At 50.0% G+C, this 13,687-nt stretch overlaps 1 protein-coding gene across 1 annotated transcript; it reads right to left on the bottom strand.

The window, feature by feature from the left end:
• Positions 1-1,593: 1,593 nt before the first annotated feature.
• Tmem127 (transmembrane protein 127) lies at positions 1,594-13,569 on the bottom strand. The gene is made up of 4 exons (XM_051144572.1): positions 13,406-13,569; positions 12,696-13,013; positions 4,917-5,081; positions 1,594-4,296 (listed from the first exon to the last, which is right to left on the bottom strand). The coding sequence occupies exons 2-4, from the start codon at positions 12,937-12,939 to the stop codon at positions 3,989-3,991; spliced, it is 717 nt and encodes a 238-aa protein (XP_051000529.1). The 5' UTR covers positions 12,940-13,013; positions 13,406-13,569; the 3' UTR covers positions 1,594-3,988.
• Between the last annotated feature and the right edge of the window lie 118 nt (positions 13,570-13,687).

Here is a 13,687-nt window from a genome sequence, read left to right as displayed (position 1 = left end):
ACACAAAAGCCCGCCCACCACCCTGAGGCCTTTACAAAAGAAAACCCTAACAAAAACAGTGCAGTTAGAGATGCCACCTCCAAGAAGGCAGAACAGTGAACATATGGGGTACATGGTCCACCTCACCAGATTGTTCTCTCGGGGAGCCGGTTGCCATTTTCAAACGACAGTCAGGACGAGACGGCTCAAACGAGGACCATGTGCATGTACAGAGTGGACTGGAGACTGCTTCTTTAAAGGGCTTGTATTCCCAAACTCCTCAGACACACAGCACAGAAGGCCTCTTCCTCCCCTTCAACATCTGGAAGAGCCCCCTCACCAGGCCCTGGGTTTTCCCCCTCAGTAGGATGGACAGGACAGTCCACCATGACTCTTCTGAGGAAATAGTCCTTTCCACCAGTCCTGAGGCCAAGCATTTCCCACAGCTCCTAAGTGAGGAACTGACATCTCAGTTCTCAAACCCTTCCCTAAGAGTTGCTGCCTCCCTTCAGGCAGACTCATCCAAAAGGGAGTCATGTCTCTTGTGTCCTGCCTGAATCCATCACAATGGCTCCCACAAGAAAGGTACAGGAAGAACCAGACTACTTGAAAACAAAGGCTATAAAGTTTATTAGTTCTTTTGTGTCTCCCCACAGAACTTTGTATTTCATGCTGTTCTGGCCCAGGGCATGGCACAGGCACCTCTGAGAAACCAGTGGAAGATTCTGGGGTTACCTAGAGAGAACTGCCAGTTGCAACAGCCGCTTTGTGTTTCCAAGGCCTCTCTTTGCTGTCCCTCTTGAGCTACACAGCCAGTCCCATCTTCTAGAACATGTGACAGGGATGGAGTTCCTGGGCTCCTACTCAGCAACTCTCCTCCCCGGCCTGAGGGCCAGTGTCTACCTGTCCCCCAATGCCCACTCAGGTGCTTTACTGAACATCACAATCCCTCCACTCCACCTCATCTATAAAACTGGATCCCTTTGCTTTCAGCGCTCTCCCATGGCTTCCCACTGTTTTGAGGAACGGCCTTTACCATTACATTTTGTACCACATCCTGGCCATCACTGCCACTCCCTTAAAGGGAATGGCCCCTCCCCAAATTCTTTTTCACACCAACCCAGCTCCACCTGCTCCGTCCCCGCACCCCCTGCCCGCAGGAAGCTGTTGATAATTTCTCTGGTTAGATCCAGCCTCCCATTTCCAGCATAGGACTTTCCGGAGGTGTCCAGGAGACTGCTCATTTCACTGTTTCTCGGTGGGTGAGTCTGTCTCTGGAGCTAAGGAAATACAATCCTGGGAAACAGGGTCCTCTCACATCCTATTTCTTCCATGGGGCTCAGTGTTTTGTGCACAATCAGTTGGACTATTCAGAGAAATGTCTGAATGGACACGAAATGGGACGATCACCAGTTTCCAAGACAGACATGCATCTTGCTAGGAATGGGCAACTTCCGAAAGAGAGCGCTAATGTTTTCACCAAATACACACTGGGGCCCAGTGCATGGGTTGAGAATGAATAAACTGAGAGTATGGGCAGCCATCACGGTCTTACCCATCAACTGCCTGGAAGAGCTACTCTGCAGGTCTTGCCCCCAGAACCATTTATATTCTCAGGCGTCTCCCAGTAAGCACCAACAGAGGTCTGAAACAGCTCTTCCACAGCTAGCCAGGACACGTGGAAAAAGGCAGCTCAAGGTTTATAGTTGAGATCTTGGGCAGAGCCACCTACTGTTTTTAGCTTTGGGAATTTCCTCTGAAAGGTGTCAGGAGTGGGAGGCTCCCAGAAATCAAAATGTCATGCATGTACAGGCGCATGCCAAGTCCCTCCTAACTTTGCTCTGTTACACGCGTCATCAGTGAATGTCTCCTGCTTCTCTGAAAGGAAGAGAGCACACATCTGGAAAATTGTAACAAAAATAACAGGCAGCCACTGGCATTTGAGTTCTCATTTGTAGTTTCTGGTTTTTGTTTTGCCTTTTAATTTTTTTCCTAGAAAAGAAAAACACAACCAGGGAAGTTTATATGACAAAGTATCAGTGTCAGAATGGCAGGGGAGAGAAAAAGGCCAGAGGAGTGGGAAACTAGTAAAAAGTGGGTTCCAAGCCACAAGGAGCTGTCCACAGGGTCAAGTCCTCCTTCACTTTGGCATGCATATTTGGTGCCTGTTTTCTGGTCTGCTCCCTCAGGTGCCACGTTAGAGAGAGCTGGCGACACACCTCAGAAACCTGCCAAGGATGAGCTCAGGACTTCACAGAAAGGCAGACTTAACTTAGCTCCTTGATTTTGCACTCAGGCATCACCTGGCAGCCTTTCTTGCCTCAGAAGGGTCTATAAGAATGGGAGAGTCATACCAGGGCACACTTTGGCATTACAGCAGGTAACTCCAAGCAGATGGTTTCTTATGGGCACACCTGGTCTTCATCTGCATAGGCAGCTGTCCATATAGTCACCACTCTTTTTGGCCAGAGAATGGGGAGGTGGCAGTCTTCTTGTGGTCACAGTGCAATGACTGTCTGCTGTCTTACAGGTGGGAGGGGACTGGGATTCACCCCCCTTTCAGCTAGCACTAGACTGTCACTCCAAAGACGCTCATGACTGATCAAGAGCAGCTTGCCTATCTGGATCCATGCTGCAGGCTTCTCAAGTCCCACCTACCTTATGCCCCAGGTCTCCAGGCAAAAAAGCCAAAAATTAAAACAAAACAAAACTGGACCCAAGGCAAACAGAAAAGCTAGCGTAACAGCCCAGTAGCACACCGCAAGACCAGCATACATTCCAGAAGGGGTGAGGGGCATGCAGCAAGCTGTAGCCCCAAGCCACAGTCTAGGGCCACACTGACTCTGAAGGCTACAGCCAGGCCTGCACATCTGACAGGGTTCTGACACCAACCTGGTGGGCCTCTCGGTAGAGTACCTATGGAGAGTGGAGGGTCCTGCCCTGTTTAGCCCCTGTCCCTGTACTGAGGCCAGGTTACATCTCAGTGCCACAGTTCTGAGGAGCACCATGCTGGCCAGCCAGCCAGGCCATAGTTCTCAGCCCCCCGGGGGCCATGTGGCCCTAGCTCCACAGAAAGGCTCCAGGGAGCCACAGCTGCCTGGAAGAAGGAGCCAGGACAGAAAGCCTGCATTCTGTTGGAGAGACTGGGAGGGGTGACAGTAGGCTCAGAGGGAGCTATGGTCCAAAACACTGTGGAGCCATAAGGACGGGCTACATTTCTGAACAACAACACCGTATCCCTGCTTTAGAAGGAGGGTATGGCTGCTATTGCTTGGTTTTGTTTTTCCTTTTAAAGCCACTCACATTAAAAGGTGAAGGGGCTGGGCCACTCAGTCAATTCACTGGGGTCCTCGATAGGATCAGTCTCTTGCTTGGTTCCGCTTCCCTGCCTGGTTCCAACCACAAGAAGCCAGGGCAGGGCAGGAGAGCACCTCTGCCCCCCAACAGCAATTCCTTATCTCAGGAAAACCAGAACACACATGAGGAGTGGCCCCCAGACTAAAGTGCAGAGAATCCACAAAGTGGACGGCTGGGCCTGGGGCACTCTAAAAGGAATGGGGGGTTAGCCCAGAGATACGTAAGTGGTACACACGCTGGGCCTTGCAAAGTGAACTTCCATGGCACAGTCCCCTTCCCCTTGTGCCCTGTTGGCACCTCTCTCAGGGACTGTCCACTACCAGCAGCAACCCAAGGAAGGTCCCAGTCCCAAAGACATGGCCCACGGAGAGGAAACGTATCTGACCATCCCTGGTTTGGAAGGAGCTAATGAATAGGAAAGGAGCAGAGGGCGCTGGGAGGGGAAAGACTGCATTATATAAAATTGGAGTCCCAGCTCTACAGAGCAGGGACACATGGACAACCCTAAAGCCAGAATGTCTTCTCGGGAAGGTTTGGTGAAGATGGTCAGGGTCCTACCGGTGAGACCTGCTGGGGGAAGTGGCTCCTCTGGGTGTGAGAGGAGCTGTGGCACTGGGGGGAGGGCTGCTGAGGAAGAGAGCCCCGGCTGGCATTAGGGTGTGTAGGCAGGGGGGGGCTGGAACTGGTTGATGACCTCATACTCTGCTGGGTAGGGGTCATTCTCCTCCATCTCAGATAGTAGCTCCAGTGCTTGTTCTTCTTCCTCCGTCGGGTAGTGGCGCAGGAGGTTGGCTGCAGTAGCCAGGATTGAGGCTCCACCAGCTCCTGCAACCAGGTAGAAGCTAACAGCGAAGGTGACGTAGACTTGGGAGCCGTGGTACTTCTTATGCTGTTGCTGCTGGGCCAGGATGAGCTCAGAAGCCCAGTAGGAAAAGCCAATGACAGTAGCACACTGTAGAACTGGAAGAGAGGAACAGCACAGAAGGGGAGGGTCAGCATTTAGAATGCTTAAGGAGCCAATCACAGCCTCTCACCCAGGTCTCAGAGGACTTGCCTGGCCCAAGGCCCTAAGAACTTTCTTCGTTATGAGACTCTTGGATTGGGACTTTGGACAATTATCTGACCCGTTCTAATAAACAGGATCTATCTTAAGAATTAGTCTTTAAGCCGGGCACCGAGGCACATGCCTGTAATCCCAGCACTCAGGGAGGCAGAGGCAGGTGGATTGCTGTGAGTTTGAGAAACCCTGTCTTGAAAAACAAAACAAAAATAAAAAATGAGAATCACATGGCTCTCTAAAAATGGCAAAGTTCATGGAGATTCAGGGCCTGGTGTAAGCATAGTGTTGGGATTATTAGGCATGCGCCACCACATCCGGCCTGAGCCATGAGATTCTTACTGAGTTCTAACATTCCCTCTAATGCTGGGCAAATTATTCACAAATGACGGATGCCAACACTAAAGGACCCCATGCCCTGAAAGGCTGCAGCTTATCACACAAGCCTTCCATGGAGAAACAGTCCCGCATACCACCATGCCCAGGGCAGGTCCTCTCCCACCGGAGTATGCCCTGGGCTTACCAGTAAGGATGTGAGCGAAGGCATAACGACGAGTAATCTTCAGAGCTGGATGCTTGGGCCCAAAGACATCCAAAAGGAATGCAGAGAGACTGCACAGGATGCCCAGGAAGCAGAAGGCAGCGATGACCCTCAGGAGCAGCACCGTCTGGGGGTTCATGCAGAAATCTGTGCACAGAGAATGGAAGCTTTGTGCTCAAGAAACACCGAGGCAAGCAGTGCACTTGAGTGGTTCTTGGTCCACTCTCCCAGTCTCTGGGAGACAGAAGCCCTGGAGGGCACTGTATGAGCTCCTGCCACTAGCTGCTCTGGAGAGGCAAGGGACTTCCATGCCACAACAGGAGTCACCTGCACACCTCAAGTCCTTTTTCCAACAAGACTAGCCTAGGGTGACTGTGTTTCATTGCACTTGCCATGGTCTTCTGTTTTTATTAATTTTTTTCTTTTTAGGATTTATTTATTTATTATGTATACAGTGTTCTTCCTGCATGTACGCCTGCAGGCCAGAAAAGGGCACCAGATCTCATTATAGATGGTCATAAGCCTCCATGTGGTTGCTGGGAATTAAACTCAGGACCTTTGGAAGAGCAGCTAGTGCTCTTAACCTCCGAGCCATCTCTCCAGCCCCTTTATTTCTTTTTGAGACAGGATCTCATGTACCTCAGGCCGACTTCAAACTTGCTGAGAAGAGATGACCTTGAACTTGTGACCTTTTTGCCTCTACCTCCGGAGGGCTAGAATTATAGGCATATACCACCACACATAATTTTATGGCACAAACCTAGGGCTTTCTATATGCTCGTCACTTTACAAACTCAGTGCCATGCCCAGTGCCTACCCCTCCCTCTCTCCCTTCCTTTCACTTGTGAGACAATCTTGCTGTGTAGCCCAGGCTGGCTTCAAACTTGTGATCCTCCTGTCTCGGCCCTCCGAGGACTGGAATTACAGATGTGTGCCACTAGACCTAGCTTCAAGCCATTTTTTTCAGATCCTGACAATTAATTAAGCTGGCACAATAAGCTATTTTGCTAGAGGTTACTTTGGGCCAACAGAGAAAGACCATTGATTTCTGAACTGAAACAGCCAGAGAAACCAAGGCCAGAGGTCAATAAATGCTTATTTTCCACTTATTCACTCATTCCTTTCTTTTTCATTCCAAAGCAGACATTGAACTTGGAGACACTGAGCTAAGTGAAGTAAGTTAAGTCAAAGACAGAAGGCCAAGTATTATATGATTATGTTCACGTGATGCCAAGAAGTCAGGACACTGACACCAAGAATGAGATGGTGGCTGCCAGGAGCTGAAGAAATGGAGGAGTCATGGAAAGGTTCTGGGAATGGACAATGGTGAAGACTCACAATGCCGCTGAGCTGGCCAGTGATTAACTCTTGTAGTCCCAGCACTTGGGAGGTATTGCCAGGATGTTCAAGAGTTCAAGGCCAGTTTCTGCTACTTAGCAAATCTACGGCCAGCCTGGCTTCATGACTCCCTGCCTCAATCACCACCCCAGAACCGACCCCCACTCAAGAAGACTAGAGTGAAGTCACTGATAGCTGAAACACAAACCAGCGATGGAAAAGCTAAGAAGTATACCACAAGGCCCTAGGAGGTTCAGAAACTACAGCTTGTATGTGCTACCAAAATAGGGGAGTAAACCAAGGAAAAGGAAGTGCTAAAACAGGAGAGGCAACATTCAGGAGTCCCCAGGGTGACAATCATGCACCCAAACAAAGCAATTTGTATTTCAATACCCTTTAAAATTTTCAATTAAACAATATTGTCAATCTCCTTTGATAGCTATGCTGTGATGACTTCCAAAGCATAGAACAGAATAAAGACTGATCCAAATAGGAACCAAAGGCAGGGTGTACAGGCCCACACCTTTAATCCCAGCACTTGGAGGCAGATCTGTGTTAGAGGCTAGCCTGGTCTACATAATGAGTCCCAGGCCAGCTAGGGGTATGTATCAAGACCCTACTAGCTAAATAAATAATTAAGTCTCCATTTCCTCTCCCTCCTCTTACTCAGGTATTGCCAAGTGCTTTTGTTTGAGCTGTTCAAATTCACAGGCTACAGGCTCCTTTCTTGAGCACTGATGTCAAATTCAGAATCTGAAGGTAATAATCTTCAATTTCTAGCATACATGCCAATCACCAAAGTGTTGCTGCAATCATGTACCAGGCTCCTAGAAGGTCTGGGACCATAGAAATTCCCCATACAAGTAGTCCAAATCTCCAGTCCCAAAAAACACTAGTACCAGACACCAGAGGAAGGTAGGAAAAACCCAGAAGCTAAGTGGTAGACCCACGGCCAACAAAAAAGATTCATTCCAGCAGATGCTGGCCTTCATGGATCTTGGGCAGTGGGAGATGCCAAGCATTTTGTGACTGACATGTGTACCAGCCTCGGACTCAGAATTCTACAGGTAGATGCTAGCTGGGCCCCGACAAGACCCAGATGCCTCCATCTGGCTGCCTTCAGAGCTGTCTGTCATGATCTTAACTGTTGAGCATCTGTTTGGGACCAAGTGTCCAGCTTGGGTGATTACCTATTGCCACGGAGCTTGCTCATGCATGAGTTCTGCCAGAAGCCAGCATTAGGCCTCAGTGCATCCAGCACTGCCTGCTTCAGACAGCATTCTGAAGGGGCTCAGGAAGAAAAACTAGGGGAAGCAAGGGCTGACTCCTGGCTCTGATTTGAACATTACTGAAAACTGAACCAGTTCTTTTTGGGGTTAGCACGGCATATGGGAGTGTTGGGGCAGGACTCAAGTGTTCCAGTGCCACCAAGAAGGCCTGCCAGAGACACACTGGGCCATCATAGGCCACTCTGCAGTAGTTCACCTGCATTCTCAGTGCTGCCAAGCACTCTGTGTGAAGATACAAGACGCTTCAAAGATACTGGGTTTTGATGACGGCTGAACCCAGGATATTCTTTTATCCTTGAAAATATGTACCTAGGCCTAGAGAGATGGCTCAGAGGTTAAGAGCACTGGCTGCTCTTCCAGAGAGACCCTAGATTCAATTCCCAGCAACCACATGGTGGCTCACAACCATCTGTAATGAGATCTGGTGCCCTCTACTGCCATGTAGTTGTACATACAGAAACAACATTGTATATACAATAAATAAATCTTAAAAAAAGAAAATATGTACCTAATATATCTACACCTATGTGCTTTACAATTTTATAACACTTTTATTTTAATAAATAAGATATGCACATGGTAAAACACCCCCCTCCCTCATCTGCCCTACCCTAGAGGCAAACATGGGGGAAGGTACAGGAGCCTGTGTACACAGGTGGTCAAGCATTATCTTTGCTAAACCTGACTGCCAGCCTGGAAGTCATCACATGGCTGAGATGAGGAGTCAGAGGCTTCAGAAGATTAAGTGACTTCTTTCAGGTCACACAGTGAGTGACTCCCAGACACTGCACTGTGCTGCTTGGAAACCACAAAGCACCCACTGGCAGCTTTTGTTTTTTCCTTGATGGACATAATCCATCTCTAAGGAGGAGTATTGAAAAGGGTCAGATGAACTAGTATGAGCACTGTCCAAGACAGCAGCTGCTGAGCTCATGAAAAAGCAGCTTAAGGACTCAAACTCTATCAGCAGCAGCAACAACAAAAAGGCAAGAAAGGGTAGACCACTGAGTGATAAGCAGTGCTCATTCAGGGACCTAGGGCAAAACAAGTTCTTATGGTGTTTGAACCTCTGCACGCCCAAGGGCAGCTGAATACAATTCCGATCAGGGGTCAGGACAGAAAAACTCCACACCTGGCCAAATATGAGGCTTATCACACACCACAGTCAATCTTCAGCAACTCACTAGATGGCTTCGTAATGGCTCAAATGAAAGCAGCAACACTCGCCTCACCCACCACAGACAGGGTGGTGAAAAAGGGAAAGTAGTCATCTGTTCAGCCAGACTGTGTCACAGAGGATCAGCTTCTGACACCAAAGTCAAGCGTGCTTTGTTTCAGCTCCCCTTCTCTACTCCAAAGCTATAGGGCTTAAGTGGCTCTCAACCTTCCTAATGCTGCGCTCTTTTCTACAGTTCCTCATGTTGTGGTGACCCCTAACTGTAAAATTATTTTTGTTGCTACTTCATAACTATAATTTTCCTATTTTCTAGTGGTCTTAGGTGACCCTTATGAGTCATTTGACCCCCAAAGGGATCATGACCCACAACTTGAAAAACACTAGCTTAAGGGAAAAGCCAAATGTGAACTTCCCTTTGGGTGATGCTATCATTCACACAGAGGGGTGGGGCGGGGCATGTGTGTTTTCTCATGAGGTAAGACCAGAAGACAGGTAGTTAGCCCTGATCAAGAGCATTTCCTAGGGCCAGAGATCTTAAAGTCTCTAGCTCTCTTTCTTAAAATACCAGTATAGTAGCGAGGGCAAATAGCACTCCTTTCCCCAAGAGGCCTTCCAGAGACACAAAAGTCCCCAAAGGCTAGGTAGGTAGGTGAGAAAGGCCATGTGGGGCAGGAGCTTGACTTTACACTTGAGCCAGTGATTTGGTACACTACATTCCAGACACACAGCATATCCTAGCCTTCCCTCCAGTTGTGTTGTGGCCTGTTTATTTTGGTAAACACTGCTTGACTGTCCCTTCTAGTCATCAGGGAAGAAGGCAGCTGCTAGGTAATAAGATCCTAAGGAGCTGACTTTGACCAAGGTCATTGGTGAGTCACAGGGCTGGATGTTTTGAACGCTCCAGCTCTTCCGTGTCTACCTGTCAGTGGCTGACGCCCTCCTGGCCCATGTGTGCTGAAGGCTTCAAAGCTAAAGTGGTTTCAGACCAGCTCCCTGCTGTTCCTCCCTGCCTCCCCCTTCACAGGCGTTCCTGTGGGCTGGAGGAATCCCTACTGCCCCAGCCCCTCTGAGCACCTTCTCCCCAGCTTTACATGCCTTCACCGAAACTCTTGGCTTTCAGCCAAACTTGACATGGACCACAACAGGGTGCCGTAGTGCCCAGATGGGTCACCTTACAAATTTCAAAGGTGCCAGTGAAGCTACCCGGGGAACTTTCTCCAAGGGCCTGGCGGTAGCAGCTGTATCTGTCACCACCCATCAGGTGCACAAGCCCTCCCTGGAAGATCCTTGGTCCTCCAGTGGCTGTTGTCAATCCTGAGACATTTGACATCTAATCCCCAACTTCCTCATTCTCCAGAACTGCTTCCGGAAGCTGGTAGTTGGGGCTGCCTTTTGCTGGCTACTCTAGAGAGGTAAAGGGCTTTCATAGCCTCTGTTCTAGATACCAAAAGCCTGGGCATGTCTAACCTTTTCTGGGCTTAGTGAGAGGATTCAGAACAGAATCTGTTGAGCTGGCATTTGCTAAAGGCTTCATGGATCTGGTCACACTGCAAGGGTGGGGTGGCTCTGCCTCAGGTTCACCAAGTCCAGCCTGAAACCTGAGAGGCAGTGTAGGGGCTAAACAGCACAGCTCTGGCTAGGCCTGTGATAAAAACCCAACCCGAGAGGCTTCGGCTTCCCAAGCCGCTTTCTTTGTGTGCCCCTTGTGGTGTGTGTGCATTCCCTCACCCCTAATAAAAGCAAAAAAACCCAAATAAAACCCAAAACTATAACAACAAACAAAACCCAATTAGAACAGTAAATAGTAAATTGAAGATAGCTCTAACAGAAAGGAAAACAAAACAAAACAAACTTAGAGGGCACTAAGGTGTGACAGTAATAAGAGTGTGGACTTCTAAGTCACAACTTGGGTCCGCTGTGTCTCTGAGTAGATTCCCTAAACTGGGACCTTTGTGAATAAGGATCAAATGGAGGCAAATGTGAAGTGTGCTCAGCACCATGCGTGGTGCACAGGCTTGCTTCGCAGCCTTCTGGCCCCCTTACTATGTTACTGCAGAGACCTGGCGGGGGTGTTTCCCTCTGCAAGCATCCTTATTTGCCCAGCCCAGCTGTGTTCCTTCCTGGGACTGGACTAAAAACCAGCACCCCCACAGGATACTACAGGCCTGAGGTCCACCAGGCACCACAAAACACAGAAGAGACGTGCCAAGGGAACAGATTCTTGCTTTCTGTAACGGCTCACGAGGCCCAACTGCCAATGTTCCTATTTATAGACAGGAGCCAAGTGATCCTGGCTTATAATGGCCAAGGAGATGGGCAGAGCAGGCAAACCACACAAAAGCTAAGAGCTCTAAATGTGAGGCAAACACAAGGTAAAAGTTAAGACAACTTGCACTAGGAACTGAATTTTATTTTAACATGCCTTTGGTAGGGATGTACACCAAGGGTATCACAAGGTCCTTCTTTACAACAGCTCATGTGAAACAGGATATAAACTAAGCACCATTTTATTCTGGCATCAGTTGATGGGAGGCAGTGTCAGGAGGGCAAGCCTGGGGAGCTCGCTCACTTGTCTTCCTGGATCTCTGAAACAAAGATGTAAGACAGCTTGCCTCCTCTCCATCATTTGAATGTTATGACCCTCCTACCCCATGGATGACGTGCAAAGGAAAAGCAACTCCTGAAGCAGAAACACCACAGCATCAAATGAAAAAGGCCCGAATGAAGGCGAATGCAGAGAAATAGAAAAGCATTCGGATCTCAACTCCACAGCTTCTGGTATATGCTAACAAAAAGCTGCCTATCAGGAGGCCACCATCCAGTGTATAGTCTTGGTCTTAGAGAGCCAAACTCAGGAAGAGGGTGAAAAATATCTCAAATTGGAAGCCTTCACACTGTTCTCTGGAAATCATCCTAAAGCTCTGAATGTGCCAATGTGCAAAGAGAAGCAAACTGTTAAGAGAACTCAACCAAGAAAGACAACACTAGGTGACTTAGTGACAACACTAAGGCTGTCCAACTTAGACCTACAACAGTGTTCTTATTTCAATACAGAGGGAGACACTGACATTTTCACCACACCCCAGGGCCTGAGCCCTTCACGAGACACCTTGCTCATATCTAAGAGGAATGTACCAGAACCAAAGAGAGGCAAAGAAGAAATGTGAGAACTTCTGATAATAGTTTAAAGGACCTGAGAGCAGCTAGATGTAACCACCTGGGGCCAACTGACCATTTTTAGGTTAAAGATCAGGAAGTTCAGTCCTGCTTTCACACCACACAGACTGTATCCTCAATCCTAGAAATGGAGAAGCTACGAGGCCCCTGAGTCAGGCCCTCCTCTAAGCTCTGGACTCCTATTTCACCCAGTAAACAGAACAGATGCTTTCTTCCGCCTGCTGGTCTGGGAAATCCATTGATGAATAAATCAACCTCTCAGTCAGGCATACTTGTAAGGGCATGGAAAACCAAATTCCAGCTGTTGAGTGTGGCAATGAAACAAATATCCGACGGCCTGGGATGCCACACGTTCCTGCTACTATAAGTCCAATTATCAGAGAACACCAAGATATCTTTTACAATTAATCACATTACAGCTTTGTTTTCTCCGTCAGTCAGGCTGCCCCAGACAACTTTTCTGTATCTCACAGGTCTGTTTGATACCTAACATCTTTATTTCTTCCACCTGTAAAGTGTCTTTCCTCTGGTAGTAAACCTAAAATAGCAGCGGTTTGGATTAGCATGACGGTGAGGAATAGGTGCTTGGCTGAATAACATCAGAATTAATGAGGGGCTAGACCCCCAAACAGAGCCACCTGGTGGGGATGGACACCAAGCAAGAATGAGAGCTGTTTCTTTTAACAAATGAATGCCTCTGGTTATCTATGCTTCAGCCAGACGCTTATCCGTTCTGCACCACCCCTCAAACCGGGAGAGCAGGAGCCCATCGGCCCTCACCTTTCAGCAGATCCGGGTGCACGTAGCCCAGCACGTCCGAGACCCCTAGCTCCTGGCGGGAACAGGTGCCTCCATGGATGTGCAACCAAGCGGGCTCCGCGAGGGCAGTGCACAGCGCCGTGATGGACAGGGCGCCAGGCAGGGCCGAGGCCAGGCTCCGCTCCGGCTGCTTGGGCAGAGCGCTGCTTCCCGGGCTTCTCCGCCGGCGCCCTCCCGGCATCCCTGCGCCTCCAGGGGCGTACATGCCCGGGGCCGCCCGCTGTAGCTCTGCAGTCACTGCTGGTGGCCGCCGACCTCAGCGGGGCGCGCAGAGCCTATCTGTCCCGGGTGGAGAGCAACGCAATGGGCGGCTGGACCGGAGCTGTCAGGGCCCGCACCAGGAACTGCGGGGTGGGACCCAGGGCTGAGCACAGACCAAAGGACTGCGGGAATTCGGGGGGCGGGGATCAAGGGCTCTGGATGAGGGGTGCTGGACTAGGGCTCGGAGAGGGCAGGCTACTAGGTAGGCTGAGGACATGCCAGGATGAACGGGCGGAGTACCAGGGGTCTGCTACTGGCGTGGGGGCCGGAGGAGACTTGGACCCCGGTTATTGGACAGAGAGGTGCTGAGGGGCTGAGGATGCGGCTGGGCCGCCGGGATCCGGAATCCGCACTTTGAGGTTGCGACCTAAGCCACAGTGACCCTCCCTACTCTAGTCCCTACTTCTCACCGGTCAGCAGGCCTCAGGGCTGGGATGACGCCGCTCCGCCCGGTCACAGGCGTCTAAGCTGCCTGGGCCAAGCGATCCCAGGCCCCAAACCCGCAACGCCCAGACCGACCCGGGCCGATGTACTTCCGGCTTCCTCCAACCCCACCCTACCCTGGCCTCCTCCTCCTCCGGCTCATCGCCCTGCCCTCCGTGCGCGTCATTGTGTGCGCGCGCCTCCTGTTCTAGCGCAGGGCATCGGGGGACTGGTAGTTCCGGACTGTCCCGCGAGGCTTCACATTGCGG

This window comes from Acomys russatus, chromosome 4, assembly GCF_903995435.1.
Source record: "Acomys russatus chromosome 4, mAcoRus1.1, whole genome shotgun sequence".
Classification (NCBI taxonomy): domain Eukaryota; kingdom Metazoa; phylum Chordata; class Mammalia; order Rodentia; family Muridae; genus Acomys; species Acomys russatus.
Note: the sequence above shows the minus strand (reverse complement) of the source record. Positions and strands in the feature narration are given on the sequence as shown.